Here is a 22,462-nt window from a genome sequence, read left to right as displayed (position 1 = left end):
GGAGTCAGAGGAGGAAGGTGGCTTTGTGGAGGAGGAGGAGGAGGACCAACAGGAGCAGGCTTCCCAGGGGGCTAGTGGTGACCTTTTGGGGACCCTGGTCTTGTACGTGGCTGGGGGGAGGAGACCGTGGATGATGCAGTCCTTGATAATGAGGAAGCGGAGATGGATAGCTCTGCATCCAACCTTGTGAGAATGGGGTCTTTCATGCTGTCATGCCTGTTGAAGGACCCCCGTATCAAGAGGCTTAAGGAGAAGGACCTGTACTGGGTCGCAACGCTACTAGACCCTCGGTACAAGCATAAAGTGTCAGAAATGTTACCAACATACCACAAGTCCGAAAAGATGCGGCATTTACAAACCAGCCTGCAAAACATGTTGTACAATGCTTTTAAGGGTGATGTCACTTCAGGAACTCATCAACATTCCAGGGGCAGAGGTGCCAGTAATCCTGCCACGAGCACACCTGCAAGGACAAAGCCCTTTGGCCAGTCTGTAACGTCAGACATGCAAATGTTTTTCTGTCCAAGGCAGCGCCACAACCCTTCTGGATCCACCCTCAAAGAACGCCTCGACCGGCAGGTAGCGGACTACCTGGCATTAACTGCAGATATCGACACTCTGAGGAGCGATGAACCCCTGGACTACTGGGTGCGCAGGCTTGATCTGTGGCCAGAGCTGTCACAATTTGCCATGAACCTCTTGTCTTGCCCAGCCTCAAGTGTGCTCTCAGAAAGGACCTTCAGTGCAGCAGGAGGGATTGTAACTGAGAAGAGAACTCGCCTAGGTCACAAAAGTGTCGATTACCTGACCTTTATTAAAATGAATGAGGGGTGGATCTCGGAGGGTTACTGCACGCCGGAAGACTTGTTCTGACTTCTATGCAGCTGTCCTTCTCTTCAAGCCTCATGACTCCACACACAGCTGTCCTTTAGCGTCCTCCTCCTCCCTCCGCCACCGTTACAAACTAGGGTGCAAACCCTACTGGTTTAATTTTTTCTGGCCTCTGTGCTTCAGTGGCTGCAACCAAAAAAACTGGGCAAACAATGTCTACAAGGTCAACGTATGGCAAAAAATGACTATTTTCAGCATTTATATGGCATATTTTTTCTGGCAACTGTGCTTCAGTGGCTGCATCCAAAAAAATGCATATTTTCTGCATTTATATGGCATAATTTTTCTGGCCTCTGTGCTTCAGTGGCTGCAACCAAAAAAATGCATATTTTCTGCATTTATATGGCATAATTTTTCTGGCCTCTGTGCTTCAGTGGCTGCAACCAAAAAAATTTATATTTTCAGCATTTATATGGCATAATTTTTCTGGCAACTGTGCTTCAGTGGCTGCGACCAAAAAAATGACTATTTTCAGCATTTATATGGCATATTTTTTCTGGCCTCTGTGCTTCAGTGGCTGCGGCCAAAAAAACTGGGCAAACAATGCCTACAAGGTCAACGACGTTGACCTTGTAGGCATTGTTTGCCCAGTTTTTTTGGCCGCAGCCACTGAAGCACAGAGGCCAGAAAAAATATGCCATATAAATGCTGAAAATAGTCATTTTTTGCCATACGTTGACTCAACGTATATGGCAAAAAATGACTATTTTCAGCATTTATATGGCATATTTTTTCTGGCAACTGTGCTTCAGTGGCTGCGACCAAAAAAATGCATATTTTCTGCATTTATATGGCATAATTTTTCTGGCCTCTGTGCTTCAGTGGCTGCAACCAAAAAAATTTATATTTTCAGCATTTATATGGCATAATTTTTCTGTCAACTGTGCTTCAGTGGCTGCGACCAAAAAAATGCATGTTTTCTGCATTTATATGGCATAATTTTTCTGGCCTCTGTGCTTCAGTGGCTGCAACCAAAAAAGTTTATATTTTCAGCATTTATATGGCATAATTTTTCTGTCAACTGTGCTTCAGTGGCTGCGACCAAAAAAATGCATATTTTCTGCATTTATATGGCATAATTTTTCTGGCCTCTGTGCTTCAGTGGCTGCAACCAAAAAAATTTATATTTTCAGCATTTATATGGCATAATTTTTCTGGCAACTGTGCTTCAGTGGCTGCGTCCAAAAAAACTGGGCAAACAATGTCTACAAGGTCAACGTATGGCGAAAAATGACTATTTTCAGCATTTATATGGCATATTTTTTCTGGCAACTGTGCTTCAGTGGCTGCGTCCAAAAAAACTGGGCAAACAATGCCTACAAGGTCAACGTATGGCAGTTGTTTAAAGAGAACAGTAGATTACTAGCCAGCAAAGCTACCTAAGCTAAAATGTCCCTCAAATCCCTGCAGACTTCTGTCCCTCCAATACAGAGCAGTATCAAGCAGATTACTAGCCAGCAAACTTACTATCATCTGTCCCTGAAATCACTAACAGCTCTCCCCCTACACTATCTCTTCCAAGCACACACAGGCAGATTTTTCAGATACATTTTTGCCCTTGATCCCCCTCTGGCATGCCACTGTCCAGGTCGTTGCACCCTTTAAACAACTTTAAAATCATTTTTCTGGCCAGAAATGTCTTTTCTAGATGTTAAAGTTCGCCTTCCCATTGAAGTCTATGGGGTTCGCGAACCGTTCGCGAACCGCTCGCGTTTTTGCGCAAGTTCGCGAATATGTTCGCGAACTTTTTTTCCGACGTTCGCTACATCCCTATAAATTACAGTAAAAACAGGATCAGCCCCCTCCTTAGGTCTCATTTTCAGGTATTATAGTTAGATGTCAAGCACACTTTCACAGCTTGAGCAATGTATTCTTTTAATTCACTCCTTCTTGACTGGTTCCAGCACTGATGGATATTCATAAGTTGAATATCTGGAGAGAGCCTGGGGGGGGGGGGCAAGCCAGGAATCACAAAACTCATTTGTCGTATTGTATACAGAACGTGTAGAGCCCAAAGGGACACTGTGGTGTTTGGAGAATGGATGAAAAGATACATTTTGCTTGCAGAATACTGTATTTATTTATACACAAGAGTGTAAATGACTCTTTATGCCATGCCTCTGTACTAAGTGGTGGTAAATATGGAGGGAGGTTGTTCAGCAAGTCATCTAATGGCAATATATCAGTGTTACCATTTCTATGGATTGTTCAAGCAGCCACTTTATTAAAATCAGCCATGTGTTAACATTTTAGAAATAGGAATATAATCACTTATCTAGTAGAATAGTATAAATAGAAGACTATATAGCCCTTCAGTTTAAGCTTTGCAAGATCTTCTGTATGCTGTTGCAGTAGAAGGCAAGCAAAACGCCATAGAAAGTTTCCAAGGGGGGAATATTCCTTACAGACCCCAGACTCACAAAACAGAAGACACCGTTGCTAATAATGATATATACATAGTCACTTTACAGTGCTAAATAGAACAGTGCTTCTCCCCTTTCATACAAGAAAGGAACTCAATACGGTATCTTTTTAGACCTCGCCAGTATTCATTATCATCTACCTATATAGGTCCATACCCTTACTGCCCTCATCTTAAAGAAAGTCATCCTATTGCGAAACCCCATGTGACAGTGGTTGCTATTGTTCTTATAGCGGTCTTTGGCCTTCAAATTTTTAAACATTAGGTCTATAACAAAGCTGTGCCAACAGTAGAAGAATACAATATAATATGGATATACATCACTACATCAACTTGTAGACTTCTACCACTCATTTTTAAATCCATTCAGACTCTTAGGGCAGATTTATTCATTCAAATTCAAATTTTCAAGTTGGATTTTTTGTCAAAACTCACATATTCGAGTTGGGAATAATCCAAACTCGAATTTGAATTTGAGATTTATCCTACATGGACCCTGGGAACAACTCGAATTAGACTATTTGCCACCCAAAACCTGCCAATATTCAAATTTATTGGAGTAAAAAAAATTCCCATAAACTCGAAATTCAACCTTTGATAAATCTGCCCCTTATAGTTTTTACATTTTTTTCCCGCTAGTAATTGGCATTTTAAGAGGTTTTTGTATTTTTTAGCATTCAGTGTTTTGTTTCCATGATATTCAAATATTTTAATAAATGTTGTGGTTTTAGAGAAAATGAGTTTAATTGTGGTCAACTTTTAATAAATGGACCTCCCAGGGTTAGTACACAGATGCACAATCAGGCAATGCATGTAAACTAGTCCTGCCTTTCTGAGCTGTATAACTTTGGATGAATTTGATGTTTTTATATATGTCACTGATGATACAAATACTGATACCAATCTGGTTTTTGGTTGTACCCCTGTAACAGAAAGTGTGCATTTGGAGAAGGTAATACAAGCCATCCAAACAAATCTCTGTAATATTCTTTATTAAAAAATTGTCATCGAAGTTTCGTGAATTAATTTGATTGCCCCAAAACGTGGAAATTCACTGCAAATTAGTATCTGGTGAATTCATTCGGCCATCACTACTTTCAATCACTAATCATATACAACAATATACAATACAAATAGGGCAGGTGGTAAGGGCTGGGGTGCCCCTCCTGATGCTGCGCTTTGTACAGAGTGTTGGGTGTTTGACCCAGTGCTCTGTGCAGCTAGCCCATGTTCACAAGTGCTTTGGAAATGAATAACAGGAGGCGACCCCTAAAGAATTTACCCTCAACACCTAGGGGGTTATTTACTAAACTCCAAATGCAAAAATCACGGAAAATTTGTGATTTTTTTTGTAAAATCACAAATTTTTCGGAATTTATTAAAACCCAGAGGATGAAAAAGTCAGAATCTGAAAATCCGGCATCTCAGACCTGTCAAGGTTGCATATAAGTCAATGGGAGAATCCCAATGATTTTTTGATGTGCGCTGGTTTTAGGGCAATACCCACATAGTTTACTGAGTTTTCGGGTGAAAATTACGAAAAAATCAGGAAAATCGGATGAAAAAAGTCTGAAAATGTTGTGAAAATCAGATTTTTCCCCGCAAAGCAAATTTTCAGGAAAATTAATAATAAATAAGCGTTAAAAACCAATCGGAGTTTGTTATTGAAAATATTGAGATAAATTCGGACTTTGATAAATAACCCCCCTAATTATGGCTTTCATTCTAGTTTCCATAAATGAAAAATGATTTACTCTTTTCGCCCCCCCCCAAAAACACCGAAATGATGACTTGCCGTATTGTATGATCAGGGCCAGAACTAGGGGTAGGCAGAGGGTTGGGCAGGCACCTGTTCAAAAGTCTTCTGCCTACCCCGAGTCCAGATTGTTTGCTCCCCTGCTGCTCTGGCCTCCCTCCTCTCTCCTCCCCTCCCTCTATCACTCACTCCTCCCTGCGTCACTCACCCCTAACTCCCCTGCCCTTCCCTTCCCCTTTGTTACTTCCCCTCCCTCGCTTCTCATAGCACATGTGCACTTGCACGCCCACGGGGGCGGAGGTAGCCGACCAAGTGTCTAGGGCGCCCTATCGGCTTGGCCCAGCCTCATGTATGATGACACACAACATAATGTGTTATTCTGGTGGCAACAACTCAAGCACACGCTGGTCCAACATGCCTATACATCACTATATCAACTCGTAGATTTCTGCTGCAATATTACAAGTACATGGACAGTTCTGAAGAGCATCCAAGCTGGAATTTAATTTCTACTGATCCATGCATCACTGCAAGGTGCACATTCAGCTTTTTGGGAAATCTATAAATAGCTCCTGAAATACAGGCAGCACTTCACAATGTCAGCCAAATGCAAGAATAAATGGAGAAACCAGATGCTTGGGGGCATGGAATAAAGTGTTTGCTCCAACAACTTGATGTAGGCTATAAGATATGGCTTAATTTTCCTTTTTAGTTCATGAAATAACAAAAACCAAAGGTTTTTTGTGATTTTTTTTTGTATGTTCAGCAGAACTCTATTTATTGCACTCATGTTAATCAAGAGGATGTACTGCCAGTTCAAGAGAAGAGAGGAATACAAAAGGATCCCCCCGGGGTTGCAATGAGATGAACTGGAACACTGACTGCCAGTCAGGCCTTATCCCCAATATATCAAAATGTAGGATGTTATTTGACTTAATTTTTAAGTGTCATTCTATTGACGTTCTCTAAAATGCAACATGGAAGGTGTCCATAAAAGATATTCACACAATAGCTTTCACAGATATTGTGTGAATATGTTTCATTGACACCTTCCATGTAGCATTTTAGAAAACATCAATAGAATAACACCTACAGATGAAGCCAAACATGTTGTGTCCTTGCCATCTTATACAAATCCTTTTGTCTGTATTTTCAAGATATCGATGAGTAAAGGTTGGAATAAACGAGAGGTCAGAAGTATTACAAACAATTAAAATATGATAAAAAATGGACATAAATGAAAGTCGGGGTAAGGTTTAACGAATGACACATAACATGAAATATTTATTTTTGTTTTTAGAGGAAAGAAGTTTGCTGTTTTATTCTGAGTCATCGAATGTTGGATTCCCAATGGGTAGGGATACCTGCCTGGGCTGCAAGTTGATTTAGAGAAAGACAAAAAATGACCATCATCTGAAGCCACTTTAATTTGCCTCAGCAGTGGGAGATTGGAGGTGAATTGGAAATTTACCTGAATCAACTCTCACTAAATTCATTTTCATTTTTTGCCTCACTATAAAGGAATCCAGACCTATATTCAAGTTATGTCATTTATCTGCTAGTGCAACCACTACAGGGAGAGAAATCCCTTTCCACGGCTTAAGATGGAGCCTCCTTTCATCTATTCTGAATGGATGCCCTTGTGTATGCTGGAAAGACTGACTAGAGAATAAAGCATCAGAGAGTTTATTTATCTTCTAGATGGGGTCTTACCAGTGCTTTGTAAAGGGGAATAATGACCCTCTCCTTCTCCTTCTTGTATCATAGGCTCACAGATACATTTCTTACAGTCACCACCAGCCCCAAGTCATTAATAAACTTTGACTTCATAAACAATGTTTATTTATTGTTTTATAGAAAACTGCATGAATTGAGAGCATTTTTCACATTCATGATTAGGGATGTCGCGGACTGTTCTGCGGCGAACTTGTTCGCGCGAACATCGGCTGTTCGCGTCCGCCGCAAGTTCGCGAACGTCGCGCGACGTTCGCCAATAGGCGACCATTCGGTCGCTAAAATCGAACGATTTTCGTTCAATTCGAACGAAAATCGTTCGATCGAACGATTAAAATCCTTCGATCGTTCGAATCGAACGATTTTCGGATGTTCGAAGTTCGCGAACTGTTCGCGAACTGTTAGTAATTTTTTGCCGGTGTTCGCGAACGGCGTTCGCGAACACATTATCGGCGGTTCGCTACATCCCTATTCATGATCACAGGCACAATTAAGATGCGTTTATGTCTTTAAAAAAGGTGTCCTTATCTTCCTTCAGTTATGGATTCAATTTGGCAATTTCACCAAAAGACCAAGGCTGCCTCAAGTCTGGTTGCCCTGCACACCTTACCCTAGTGCACCGGGCACTTTTGTGCTCTACTGACTTTGGGAGGGTTATTTACTAAATACTATTTACTAAAATTAAAATTTTCCAGATTTTTCCTTATTTATTATTAAAAAAAAGCTCAATTTAATAGTTTCGGGTGAAAACTTGATAAAATCGAGCAAAACCCAGAATCCTATGGTTTTTTGGGGTCTTTTTTCCAAAAAGGCCAAATTTTTCGGATTTTTGCCCAAAAAGCCAGAACTAGTCGAATTTCGGGCTAATTCCCGTGCAGACAGAAACTTCAAAATAGGAAAAAGACCTCTGCCATTGACTTATACACAACCTTGGCAAGTGTGAGATGGCAAATTTTTAGATTCATGCTTTTTGCAGCATCAGGCTTTAATAAATCTCTAAAAATCAGAGTTTTGCCCAAAAATCCCAACCAGATACATTTGGAGTTTAGTAAATAACCCCTGAACTGTTTGTTCAAAATCAGGGTGTTCAGATCTTCAAGCAAAATGCTTTTTTGGGACTGTTTTTCCAGTGAAGTCATTCTCCCCTCATGGATGAAGTCATGCTGTATGAAAACAAAGGTGTGCATAATCTTAATAGACTGATTGCAGGATTGTAGTTTCTCTTGAATCACAAGAATCCATAGAGAGATGCTCTAAGTGATGTCTGGAGCCTATATTAAGTTAATACTTAGGTAAAAATATAGAAATGAATCCAAGTACAGGTATGGGACCTGTTATCCAGAATGCTTGGGACCTAGGGTTTTCCAGATTACAGATCTTCCTGTAATTTAGTTCTGCATATCTCAAATCTACGAAAAAAATCATTAAAATATTAAATAAACCCAATAGGATTGTTTTGCCTCCAATCAGGATTAATTGTATCTTAGTTGGGATCAAGTACAAAGTATTGTTTCATGACTACCAAGAAAAAGGAAATGATTATAATGGTGTCTATGGGAGACTTTCTCTCCATAATGAGAAGCTTTCTGGTTAAAGGTTTTCTGCATAACGGATCCTATACCTGTACCTTTAAATTGTGTAAAAGAAAATAATCATAAGAGTCAAAAAGTACTAGTGCTCCTTTAAAAACCCTACATTAGTATTTGGCAGAGGTCTCTATCACAGGTCTATGGGAACCAAGGCTTCTTTTCAGATTTGGAAAGCCAATCTTAAAATCCTCTAAAATGTTTTTGTCCTGATGAAATTTTTATTTATATATATGTTCTGCATTAAGAGCCTTTTTTACTAGTTTTCCTTTAAACGATCCTCCGGTTGCTGCCACGTTAAAATAATAGGGCTAAATGGAGCAACGGGATCGGTAGAATACAGACAGATGCCTCATTTGTTTCCATATTGCGGAGGAGAGAATATGACATGGAGGCACAACATCTCAGCATTGTGATATCTGCTTGTACAATAAATCAGCCGTAACGTATCTACATTATTCGATTAGGCACAAGAACGCGTCCCTGATGAAATATTGCCATGTTACTAATGACTTGCCTTCCTAATGGCTTGGACTTGTAGTGCGCTGGGAGGCAAGCAAATGCAACAGTTTTGAAGATGTCACTTTGGAAAGATGTCTGAGGGCAACTGGAAGTCATTAGGTTTGTTCTCTTCTCAAGACATCTGGGTTAACCCTAATTTCTATGCACAGTCGTTTACTGGTAATCCCCATAATCAATGTGGAGGTTCTGCTAGATGAAAGCTCTTGTATGATGATTCATGTGGCCTAACAGAAATCAAAATAAAAACTTTTACCTTAAAAATAGGTATTATTATTATTATTATTATTATTATTAATATTATTATGTAAAGTAATGTAGTCTTCAAAAAGAGCAATATTCTAGCAATGCTGTACCGGGTGCTGAACAACTTGGCAACCCCAAAATGATTTTATTTTCCCTTGTCCTTTCAGTTTGTATAAAAAAATGAAATCATATGATCATAAAAGGGGCAACAAATGTATCCTTTTAAAGGAGTTGTTCACCTTTAAATTAACTTTTAGTATAATGTAGAGAGTGATATTCTGAAACAATTTGCAGGTGGTTTCTATTTTTTATTATTATTTTTTTCAGTTATTTGGTTTTTCATTCAGCAGCTCTCCAGTTTGCCGTTTCAGCAATCTGGTTGCTAGGGTTCAAATTACCCTAGCAACCATACATTGCTAAGAATAAGAGACTGGGATATGATTAGGAGAGTGGCTGAAAAGAAAGATGAGTAATAAAAAGTAGCAATAACAATAAATATGTAGCCTTACTGAGCATTTGTTTTTTTTGATGGGGTCAGTGACCCCCCATTTGAACCACCCCATTAACACTGTCTTTTATATGTTATACACACACACACATATATATATATATATATATATATATATATATATATATATATATATATATATATATATATATATATATATATATATATATATATATAGTTACACGTCACTCGCCTGCACATGCACTTTATTGGGGAATTAGCATTTGGTAGGCAGGTAAGCACAGGATTTTGAGCGACAGAGACACCTAGGCTTCGGACCAGGCCTAGACTGAGAGTCAAAATAGGCCCTGCCATTCCAAGTACACAGAAACCCAAACAGCCTCCTACCAGCCCACTATATGGTAACTTTCTATGGAACCATACAGCAGCCCCTCTGACATTTGCTTCGGACAAAACACAAGTTTGTGAAACACTGGCCATTCTGTATATACTGTATATATATGTGTGAGAGGCACAACTCTGCAAAAATGTAGTTAACTGCCTGGGTGCTGGTCAAATATAATAAAGAAACAGAGTACCGCAGTTACTGGGACTTAATACAAAGAAAAGTGTTTTGTTACAAAAAATCCAACGTTTCAAGCACAAACTGTGCTCTTCCTCAGGTACAAACCCTTTTTGTCCCTGAAGAAGAGCACGGTTTGTGCTCAAAATTTTTTGTGATAAAACGCTTTTCTTCCAGTGAGTGCAGTACTCTGTTGTGTGGGCCCATAGGAGAGCCGTCTGTGCAATGTCTATTGATGTAAAATAATGTAGATTTGGGTATGGTAAGTAAAGGTGGATTTGGGAGAGCTCACTTAGACCTCCTGCTAATATGCTTTTCACTATTGATTTTTCAAGTCATTCTTAATGATGCGCAAAAATTATGTTCTTATTCAGTAATATACATTTTTATTATCTTATAGTTGTGACATTATCCCTATATAATAGCAATAATAACACACTACTCACTTTCATTTTTAAAGCCTGGACCTTCATAGTTGATAAGGTCCCATTACTGTTTGGGTTGTAATATTATTATGGTCTCCCATAGGAAGTCATTTACCTATGTATTATTTCCAAGGGAAGGATATTGTTACCTGCTCATTATCAAAGCAGTTCAGAGATCAGACCCATCAATCTCAGAAATGTATTGATCACACTCAATCCTTTTAATCCTGCCATTCTTGTTGGTATTGATTATCATTTAAGCATGTTTAATATAGTTGTAAACCTTTTTCTGCACATCAATCTTTTCATTTGTCTGCGGACATATTTTCGCCAGATAAATGGAGTAATAATGCGAGCGACTAGTAAAATTACATTTCTTTTTCACCCACAGGGAGCTGAAGCCCAGCAATTGGTATGTAGAAATTCAATAAAATCCAGCTCTTCTAAAATATATAGACTACTGGTACACCATGTTGTATTTAGGTCTGGTGCCACCCAAGGTCCCCACCTAACTGCTTCCACCAACTTGCAGAAGTGGTGTCACTTGCATGTCTGCATGTGATGTCACTTCCACCACATGTGACATCATTTCCTCTATGAGTGACATCACAGTCAGCGAAAATCTTTCAATGCCTCTGAGGAAGGCCAACGTCAATGACTGCCAATCTATGAAGATCCTCATTCATCCAGGTCATGATATACCGTATATAGTAGAATGAAGTCAAAAGGCAATTGCTCGGATGAGTGGTGAAACGTTTTCAAGAAATGTAATTAAAGTCGCAAAGAGAAAAACAATTCGCACCAATAAGAATAAAAATCCACATCCCGCAATGTAATATTGTTCCTTAAACTGTTATTGCATTGCGAATTTTAATTGCGCACTTAAGAAGTGCTTGAAGGTGTCATAATCTTTTGGAGCAAACGACTTTTTCAGCAAGAAGTTTTATTACAGTCACTGCGCATTGGCGCAAACTATAAAATTCGCAAACTGTTGGAAGTGGTCGCTAAACAGTTTCCGGGTTCGCAACAGCTATATTAAATTCGTGCAAAGCAAAATTTGTTTGCGTAAACGAATAGTTTGCATTGCGAATAGTTTTTCCTTTACCGACTTTTATTACATTCCCCATTAAGGGGGTTATTTATCAAAGTCCGAATTTATCTCAATATTTTCTACTACAAACTCCGATCAAATCCGCTCGGGTTTTTTACGCTTTTTTATTATCACATTTTCCCATAAATTTGTTCTGCGAGAAAAAATCAGATTTTCACGATTGTTTCAGATTTTCCCCCCGAAAACCCCGATTTTTGCCCGAAAACTCTGAAAACTTTGGGGTATTGCACAATACCCAGCACACATCAAAAACACATTGGGACTTCTCCCGTTGACTTATATGCAACCTCGACAGGTCTGAAATGCCGGATTTACTGATTCAGACTTTTCCATCTTCAGGGTTTAATAATTTCCCGAAAAATTTGTGATTTTTTAAAAGTCAGATTTTATTAAAAAAAACAAAAAAAATTCGTGATTTTTGCATTCAGAGTTTAGTAAATAACCCCTAAAAGTCCAGTTGCCTTTTGACTTAATTCCGCTTGGTACAGTGCCTCTGATCCTGGTACACTATCTAGAATGCCACAAAAATTTTTTTAAAGAATTATTTCTTTTGTCTCTGTAATAATAAAACAGTAGCTTGTACTTGATCCAGACTAAGATATAATTAATCCTTATTGGGGGCAAAACAATCCTTTATTTAATGTTTAAAGGATTTTTTGTTGACTTAAGGTATGAAGATCCAAATTACAGAAAAATCCGTTATCCTGAAACCCTCAGGTCCCAAACTTTCTGGATAAAGGTCCCATACCTGTACAATAATTGGTCAGGGCTTGCTCTTCATTCACAACAGGGTTCCAAACAAGAAAAAAAACTGTTATGGTTTCTAGAATATTTAGGAAAGCCAATGTGTTATCACCCCAGTTTTGACTCTAGCTGACTTTCAGGTTGAGCATCTACTTAAAAGGTCATCTCCCATAGACATATATTTTATCAAAATTTTTAAAAATTGTTTCCTTTTTCTCTGTAATAATAAAACAGTAGCTTGTACTTGATCCCAACTAAGATATAATTAATCCTTATTGGAACCAGAACCAGCCTATTGGGTTTATGTAATGTTTAAATTATTTCATGTTTACATGATTTTCTAGTAGACTTAAGGTATGAAGATCCAAATTACAGAAAGAGCCATTAACTGGAAAACCCCAGGTCCCGAGCATTCTGGATAACAGGTGCCATACCTGTATTCAAAGAATAAGGCTTTTTAAACTTGTCAATCCCCCTCTAATATTGTGGGTGAAGGCTCACAGTAATGAACTGGTCAGGGCCGGATTTGCCCTGAGGGCGTCCAGAGACGCTGTTGTCTGGGCGTTTTGGAGCATTAGCCGTTCAACGCTAGTGCTCCGGCAAAAAACTGCTTGTGCGGCATGCCACCCCTTAATTGATGCGCCCTAGGCCCGGGCCTATTCGGTCTTGCCGCAAATCCGTGCCTGGAGCTGGTCAGTTAACTTAATAAACAATGCTATGAAAGGGAACGCATAAAACTGAGCAGCATGGCAAAGAACTTTGTGAACAGAACCTTAAGATGTTCAAGGAAAAAAAATGCAGAGAATATTTTCTACTAACCAAACCAATTCTCCTTAAAGACATTTAATAAAAGGCTCTATTCAAATCTGGTGTGTCGCTCCCTCGTATTCTAATGTTTCATATGCAAAACAGTCATTAGCGGAGCTGAAGCTGCGCTTACTCATTTCACTTGCTCTAATGACTAACAGATTATGCAGTGTCACATTGAAACATATCCATTGCAGTGCAAAGAACCTCCGCTCTCCGAGGAGCCGGTGAGTAGAATTAGAGCGATGAGGACATTTATCATCTCAGAGGAGCAATTAAAGACATGTTTGTATTCGTTTTTGCAGTGCGTTGTGATTAAATTGCAGGAGTCCAGAGCTTTATTAAGCAATGCATTCTTTAGAACGATGGAATAATTCATATTAGTGAAAACTCATCTAACCCCAATTGTTTCTGTACTCTTATACTGGCCACATTCAATTCCATTAGTAAATCCTATCTTCTAATTCAGTTCCAGATATCTCCCAAAGAACTACATTTTGGATATTGCACAGTGAGCCTACATGCATACAATGGGTTAACAAATATCTTGCCTTTAAAAGACAGGTCTGGGATCTGTTATAAGAAAACCCTTTAAACTGAAAGTTCCAGATTATGGGCTGGTGATCAACCATAGACTCAATTTTAAAGAGATACTGACACCAGAAATGTAACCTTTTTTTCATCTACCATGAAGTTGACTTTGCATGCTTCTTATAATTTTGCCATAAAGTATTTGCCCAATGCTTTTACATTTCTTATCTGACTCCCTATGATCGCCTATAAGGGGGTTGCCATATTTGTGCAGCAGGAGTCCGTTAAGAAACTTTAATTGACTTTAATTGACAGGCTGAGATGGGACAGTCAGGTTGGCAAAACAGTCAGGTTTAGGAACTTCAATTAACAATTACAAACCTTTCAGCAAAAAACAATCAGCGTGACCTATAAGTAACTTTTAGGGGGTTATATATTAAGCTCCGAAAATCCGAACCTCGAATTATTTCTAGTTTTTGGAGCAAAAAAACCCAAAACTACGAATTATTTGATATTTATTAAAGTCTGAAAATCTATAAACTCTGAATCCGGAACTGGCATCTAAAAGCTCTCAAGGTCCTGTATGAGTCAATGATATCCGCTTATTTCAGGGATTTGGTGCAAAAAAGTCAGAAAACTCCAAAAAAAACATTGCTTTTGCAGAAAACTTCAAACAATTCTGAGTTTTCTGCAGTTTTCAGAGTTTTGCCCGACCATATTTTTTTTTGAGCTTTTTTCTTCATAAATACGGTCCATTCGGGAATTCAGAGTTGCTCAGAGATATTAGAAATACTGTGATAAATTCAGACCTTGAAAAGTTACCCCCTTAATGTACATTCATATTTTAAAATGTATTTTTTTTAGTGTCAGTATCACTTTAATCAAATCATCCTTATTTTTTGTAATGATTTCCTTTTTCTCCATAATAATAAAACAGTAGCTTGTAATTGATCCCAACTAAAATATAATTAAAACCTTATTGGAGGCAAAACAACCCTATTGGATTTAATTAATGTTTAAAAGATTTTTTTTAATAAACAATGGTATGGTGTTTCAAATTATGGAAAGACCCATTATCCGGAAAACGCAAGGTCCCAGGCATTCTTGATAACAGGTCCCATACTTGTACATGGAAACTGTGAAGGTGTAAGCAAGGACAATAGACATCCTCCCTTAAAGTGATACTGGCAGGAAAAAATTACTTTTAAAAATATTAATGCATATAAAAAGTTACTTATAGGTCATTTTGATCAATTTCATCAATGGATCTGCTTTTGTTACTTGAAGTTCCTAAATCTGACTTTTTTGCCAACCTGACTGTCCCATCGGAAACTGTCTGTTAGAGTTTCTAACACTAACAGACTACTGCAACACAAATATGGCTGCCCCCTTATAGATGAACATGGAGGATCTGATTTGTAATGTAAAAGCATCAGTCAGTACTGATAATTACATTTTAGGTGCCAGTATCTCTTTAACCTTCTGCAACAATCCTTGTGCTTAAAGTACAGTTCAAATGAAAGAGATGTAAATAAATGGACAAACTGCTAAGGGAGCAGGTTTCCAAAACAAAGGAGACCCAGCTGAATTAACAGAAGATCCCTGGAGCATTGAACGCTATGGGATTTCAGCTGGAGTGCAACTGATCTTGATTTCTGATTGAAAAAAGGTTCATTAGAGAACAACAAACTTAGACCTGATTTGCCGTGACTGTTCTCTGAGTGTGGCTGTCCTGGGAGAAAAGTAATATGATTGAAATGTTTTCCTCATGTATAAAAAGATCACTGTAAATACAATGATATTTACAACTTTCCTCTCCACTTCCATCTGATTTCTTCCTCTCCTTCTCTCTTCAGTTAACTTTATAGCATTATGCCAATAATTATGCCACTTATTAAAAGATCAGTGCTTAAGCACTAATAAAGCATATTCTACATCTCCGTTGACTTCAAAGAAGCTTTTATGGAGAAAACCATAACCAGATAAGTTCTACTCATAAACTGAATTAGATCAGGATTTTCTTATATATCTTCCTGCAAGATCTTAACGTAGACAATACTCATGTCTGATAAAAACTCACATCTCATACCTCAAATCTCATTATATTTTAAATAAATGCAAAAAAGGGACTTTATATTGTATTCCAAGAGTCCCAGTTAGGCTTTCACTAGGGTTTCTAAGCATTATGTTTTAGGTGCTTGGCATGATGCTATGACCCTTGCAAAGAATGAAGCAAAAATGCTGATATAATGCTGAAGCAACTTGTAATTGTATCAAAGAGTACTATGTTCATGTATTTTTAAGGTTGTTAGATACAGTAGGAAGGGTCTGACAGAATGATGGACTACAAAGTTAAGATGGCCATACACAAATATGGCAAGGCTACGAGATTAGTAGATCTTCACTCGATTTAAGGTGGCCATAGACGTTACAATTACAATCTTTTCTGGAAAAGATCTTTCCAAGACAGACCATTCATTTCAATACACACATGTAGAAGTGAATTGTCAGATATGCAGATAGAAACAATAGAATTCTACTTGTATCGGATGAATCAGCACTAACAATGGTCGATATTCAGGTTCATTCAAAGGCAGAACATTTTTCGGCTGGTCTGATTGACGAGCTGACCGATATCCAATATTGGGCCTTCTCGTCTCCCACCATGCACATACTGAATAGCATACGAAAATTTGTTTAGTATGATATTATTGGTTAGTCTATGACCACCTTTAGAGACCCATGTACAGGCTCAAATTCAGTCCCTGAGTCAGTCCCAGCAATGTCAGCCCACAAATGGTATCTTAAATTCAAACTCATGAAGTCTTACACAGGCTAATGCCACTGAATATATTGCATTCCCAATCCATGGAGACTAGACAGGATAAGCATATTCTTGTTGTAGCTTCACAGATGCAATTGAGCACTCATGTGAGTGAACTAGCTGCTTATTGTCTTCTGCAGCCACTGGTGAAGACAATGGTATACAAAGATGGACCCAAGAACTCTATCAGTTTATTCATTATCAGCTTATAATACACAAAAGCCATGAATATCCTGTAAATTATATCCTTATAAACGGTGAGTTCTGATGTCATCAGTTATAAACGGTGAGTTCTGATGTCATTTCTGTCACATGACTCATTGAAACTTGTGTATTATAATAAATAAAGTACCCCCAGTTGTAAAATATGAGGATAGAAGTTACCTCGGAGTTCCATGACCTGTATAGAAACTCCTCGGTAACTTATAATATCCTTATATTTTACAAGAGGGGGTACTTTATTCACTATATACTCTATCATTGTTATTACATTTTCCCAAAATTGTTTAAATGTTGTCTTGATCTTATAGGGCCTTTAAAAATGTTGTTCACCTTCATAAACCATTTTAGCATTTACAAGTTATTTTACCTGTGCTGTCTTCGTACACTACAGTAACAGTTTTCCAGCTATAATGCAGGACCAGTTCCAAAACGGCTCTGCTGATCGCAGCATAGTCCGGATGGAGATTGATAAAGAATGAGTCCTTATTATCCACGGAGGGATGTTTCCAACGTGTCTGCATGTGAGGAACTTCCAGAGCATTACAAATCGATTGGACTGCGCTGACCGAAGAGCTGTGAGATGGTCCAAATAATGCTGCCACCCCAAGAGCCAGTTGGTCACAAGCTGAAAAAATGAAAAAAGAACATAGCACATATGAATTAAGTTAATTAAACCAAACAGAATGAAATGTATTTTGCTAATTGTGTGCAGAATACACAGGAATTCTGTTTTGGGCATCCATGTGCTGAACACGGTCCTTGTCAGTCAATGGTTTGCTCTATGGGTAAACGTCAAAAGCAGGAAAATGATCTGCTCAATAGCAATTAAGGAACTAGTTAATCAAGCATCAATTTGTATCTTACTATTAACACTTCGAAAACTCGACTTTTTAGGATTATCGCCCCAAGACGCTGAATTTTTTGGATTATCCAGTGCAGATCACAATGTCAAGAAACAACTTCAGGGACATCTGCTATTGACATGATCTCAACAGGTTTGAGATGGAGTATTTTCAGGTTTGGATTTATAGCAGCTTTGGGGTTTTTTCCATGAAAAATTCAAGTTTTCCCCCTAAAAACTTTGACCAAAAAAAAAAAGAAGTGAATAATATTATGTAAAGAATAATACTTTATATGTATTATACAGTATTTATTCCATTTGTACACAAAAGTTAAAGGTTGGTCAACATATGAAGCACGAGGGCACCAAGAAAGGTCAAATGATCTACTATGCTCTAGTTTTTGTGCCATTCATTTAATAAGTTATCAGATCTCAGAAACCTGAACATAATGCAAAATAAAAATAAAACAAAGCTCCCTGAAACAAGGGTATAAGGTAGTGCTTATCAAACATCACATACGGCTCCCTAAAATCAGAAAAAGTGCTAGGTTCTTTGGTCACAGCTCAATTTTCCGCCTGTAGCAGTTGACTTTGGCCTCGGGAGGAGCCCTCAGCTACTCAGATAGAAACTCGTTACCCAGAAAGCTCCAAATAACAGAAAGGCCATCTCCCACAGACACCATTTTATTAAATAATTCAAATTTTTTAAAATGATTTCCTTTTTCTCTGTAGTAATAAAACAACACCTTGTACTTGATTCTAACTAAGATATAATTAAGCCTTATTGAAGGCAAAGCAAGTCTACTGGGTTTATTTCATGTTTGAATTAAAGTTTAGTTTTTTAGCTTTTCTGAAATTCCTGATTTTTGTTGCCCCAGTATATATTTATTTTTTGCACCAGACATGAAGGGGCAGATTTACTAAGGGTCGAATTTCGAAGTACAAAAAACGTTGAAATTCGACCATGGAATTAAAAAACTTCGAACTCGAATATCAAATTCGAAGTTTTTTTCAACAAATTTGGCAATCCTGCGGTCGAATAAAAATCGTTCTAACGATTCGAACGATTTTTAGCGATCGATCGAAGGATTTCTATTCGACCAAAACAAAACATAGAAAAGTGCTGTGGAAGGTCCCCATAGGCTAACATTTCACTTCGGTAGCTTTCATTTGGCGAAGTATGAAGTTGAAGTTTTTTTTAAAGAGACAGTTACTTCGATTATCGAATGGTTGAATAGTCAAACGATTTTTACTTCGAATTGTTCGAATGGAAGTCAAATGGTCGAAGTACCCAAAAAAAATTACTTTGATATTCAAACTTTTTGACATTCGAACCATTCACTCGAGCTTACTAAATTGCCCCTAAATGATATAACATTATGGTCACTTTTACCCAGGGATTTAATGACTAGCACATTTGCTATAAGTTCTGGGTTATTAGAGATCACTAGATCCAGAATGGCATTGTTTCTGGTTGGCTCCTCAACAACTTGTGCCATAAAATTATCATGCAACACGTCTATAAACTTGTTCCCATTAACTGATGTGGCAGTACTGTTGCTCCAGTCAATATCTGGGTAATTAAAATCCCCCATTATCATTACTTTACTCAAACTAGCAGCCTTTTGTTTTTGCATCAGGAGCTTTGCCTCCTCCTGCTCACTTACATTAGGGGGTCTATAGCATACACCTACAATTAATTTGCTGGACTAGACCTGAGGTATGAAGAATCAAATTACGAAAAGATCCATTATCTGGAAAACCCCCAAGGGGCAAATTTACTAAAGGGCGAAGTGACTAACACTGGGAAAAATTTGCCAGCGTGACGTCATTTCGGAACTTCACCGATTTACTAACGGGCGCAGAGTAACTTTGCTAGCGAAAGAGACTGGCGCTGGTGCTCATTCGCACTCAATTGCCATGCGAAGTTGCGCTCTGGCGAAGGGACGTAACTGCGAAAATTCACTAAGATGGTTCCAAAGTCCCAAAAAACGCTGGCGTCTTTTCCTTTTATCAGGGTGATAGGCTGCAAAAGAGATTACAAATTTTTTGGGGTAACCGGCTTCCCCCCTACATTTCCTAACATATGGCACATAAACTATACACTGGGCTCATGTGTAGGGCAATATAACAACTTTATTTTCTTTGATAGGCTTCCCTGGGCTTGTGTAATGTAATGTATTTGCTAAAACATATAGGTCCATCCAACTTTAACTTCCTGTCGTATGTAAATTAGCCAACGCTAGCGCAACTTCGCTCTGCTTGCCGAATTAACGTTAGCGCAACTTCGCCATCGTTCGGCGCCCTGGATGCAACTTCGCATATTAGTGAATTAGCGTTGTCTGAGCGAATATCCGACTGGCGAATTGTTGCACTGCCTACGAAGCCGTCACTGGCGAATTTTCGCAGCTTAGTAAATTTGCCCCCACGTCCCAAGCATTCTGGTTGACAGGTCTAACTACTGTATATCTGTATATATCGCAGTCAGGAGAGCTTATGGTCCCTCATATGGATTGCAATGTTTAGTTCTTGAATTAAAACACTTATATACATTTTCCCACTGAACCTAAAATATTATAATTATATATATTTATACATTCTTATATATAATATAAAGCATAGTCATTAGTCATCCTTGAAAGTAAAAGATTATAGTCAAAGAAGTACTGCAGAACCAACTGAGAATCATGCTGTCAGTCAGTGGTCTGAATTTAGAATGAGAAGAAACTTTATGGAATAGAACAATGACTGACAGGTCCATTTCCCAAGAGGTTACTCAGCCGTTGCAAATGTTAATTTTTGATGCAGTTATTATTTTAGATTTGACAGTATCAAAAATGGTCAATTCTGAGTTTCCCTTTGATGAACTTTTTTCGGTATCCCCCTCCAACCTGCCTTGCGGTATGTTATGTTGTGCGACAGTGGGAGAAATGATAACTGGTCACAAAGAATCCCAATGGTCCATATTGCTGGTCCAATTGAATATTATAATGTAATCCATTTTTGTTAGTTATGTCAATATTGCAAACTCTAAAAATTTCCTTTTTCATATTTACTCCTATCTATAATAAATTGTGAACCCAGGTTAAATAGTTATTTTGGGTTGAAAGATAGACAAAAATCCAACAAGTTCAACCACTCCAAATGAAATCCAGTGCATATTTATACATGTACAGAGGCTTATCTATACACCCACAGCCTTTCCTCATAGTTTAATTCTTTTATTCCTTTTACCATTTTAGTAGACCGTCTCTGCACTTTATCCTGGTACTACATACTGAACACTGAAGGGACTTACAAAGAGGCAAAATTTTCATTCCTCCAGTTATTTACTTTTTTAATGTAAGACTTTGTTTGATTTATCAAGGGTCGAATTTCGAAGTAATGGGAATCTTTTTGAACCCCCATAACTTTGAAATTCAAAGAAATAAAGACCAACAGAATTTTTTTTAAAAAATCAACGTTTTTTTCTGCAGACGAATAGGCTGTATTCAAATCGTTCAAATCAAAGTAAGATCGACTTACTTTTCAAAGTCCACCAAATGACTACAAATAGGTTTTAGGAGGTCCCATATAGGCTAAAACAGCAATTCAGCAGGTTATAGATGGCGAATGGTTGAAGTTGAAGTTTTAAAGAGACAGTACATGATACATTTCGTTATTCTAATAGTCACATTTTTTTTACTTCAAATTTTTACTTCGACCCTTGATAAATCTGCCCCTTAGTGACACTGCCTAAAGTTACACAACAGGTTATCCCTAAAAATTCCCAGATCCTGCTCAGTTACGACTATGTTTGCTTTTAACAAGTTGAAATAAAGTTCTTGGATTTTAACATACTAGTGGATGTGGAGTGCTCGCCAACATTTCTTCCATCAGTTAGGGTTATCCCCATCACACTACCATTTAGGATATAATTTACATTTATTTTATTTCTACCAAATGGCTTAACCTTGCCTTTATCTTATTGAGCCTCATTTGCCAATTTGCTCTCAAGTTCTCCAGTTTAGTCAGATATGCTGCAAAGTGGCAACACCCCTGCATGGAATTTATAGTTTTGCATAATTTAGCATTATCAGCAAAAATAGAGATAGTACTTGTTACAACGCCCACCTCAAGGTCATTAACAAACAAATTAAAAGCAAAGGGCCAAAGATAGACCTCTGCAGTCAACAACACTGCTCCAATTAGAAAATGATCCATTTGCCACCACTTTTTAATCTATCCTTCAGCAAGTTCTCTATCCAAATACAAATATTTCTGTGTTCGAAGGTGCGTTCATCATATCCAGGCGACTGCACATGTAATGCACTGTTTAAATACAATTTACACATATTTGTGGCAATATTGTGCGAGGCCTTGTCGTTTTTTTGATATTCCTGCAGTCTACCTGATTCTGTGTATATTCGGATTTAGTGGTGGTCCAGTTGAGGATCTTAGAAAAGAATGGGCAAGGAAAAAAAGGAGTGACTTTCCAATTTTTTTTTATATTTGCTTCATATTTTCCAATGCACACTGGATTTTTAATTGATTCTCAGTGTTTTATAATCATTGTTGTTTTTATGTCACGTAGGACATCTCTGTGAGTATAATAAGTTAATAATAAAAAGGAAGACTTGAGTGCCTGGAGCATCAATGCTCTTTCGTTAATTGGGAGCAACATTAAAAACAAGCATGAAGGCGGCATGCAGCAACACTTGGGGCTGATTTATTATTAATCGACCATCTGGGTGCACTCGTGTTGTGCACATTTTTGCCCCTCATTTTTTTTT

At 38.0% G+C, this 22,462-nt stretch overlaps 1 protein-coding gene across 3 annotated transcripts in view; it reads right to left on the bottom strand.

Annotated features, from left to right (window-relative positions):
* The window catches only part of LOC108707425 (glutamate receptor ionotropic, kainate 1), a 273,351-nt gene that overhangs the window by 136,101 nt on the left and 114,788 nt on the right, over window positions 1-22,462 (bottom strand). For all 3 annotated transcript variants that reach the window (XM_041581583.1, XM_041581582.1, XM_018245436.2), the window contains exon 3: window positions 17,217-17,474. In XM_041581583.1, coding sequence (XP_041437517.1) covers window positions 17,217-17,474 — 258 coding nt within the window. The remainder of the gene's footprint in view (window positions 1-17,216; window positions 17,475-22,462) is intronic.

This window comes from Xenopus laevis, chromosome 2L (assembly GCF_017654675.1).
Source record: "Xenopus laevis strain J_2021 chromosome 2L, Xenopus_laevis_v10.1, whole genome shotgun sequence".
Lineage (NCBI taxonomy): Eukaryota > Metazoa > Chordata > Amphibia > Anura > Pipidae > Xenopus > Xenopus laevis.
This window is presented reverse-complemented; position numbering and strand designations above follow the sequence as displayed.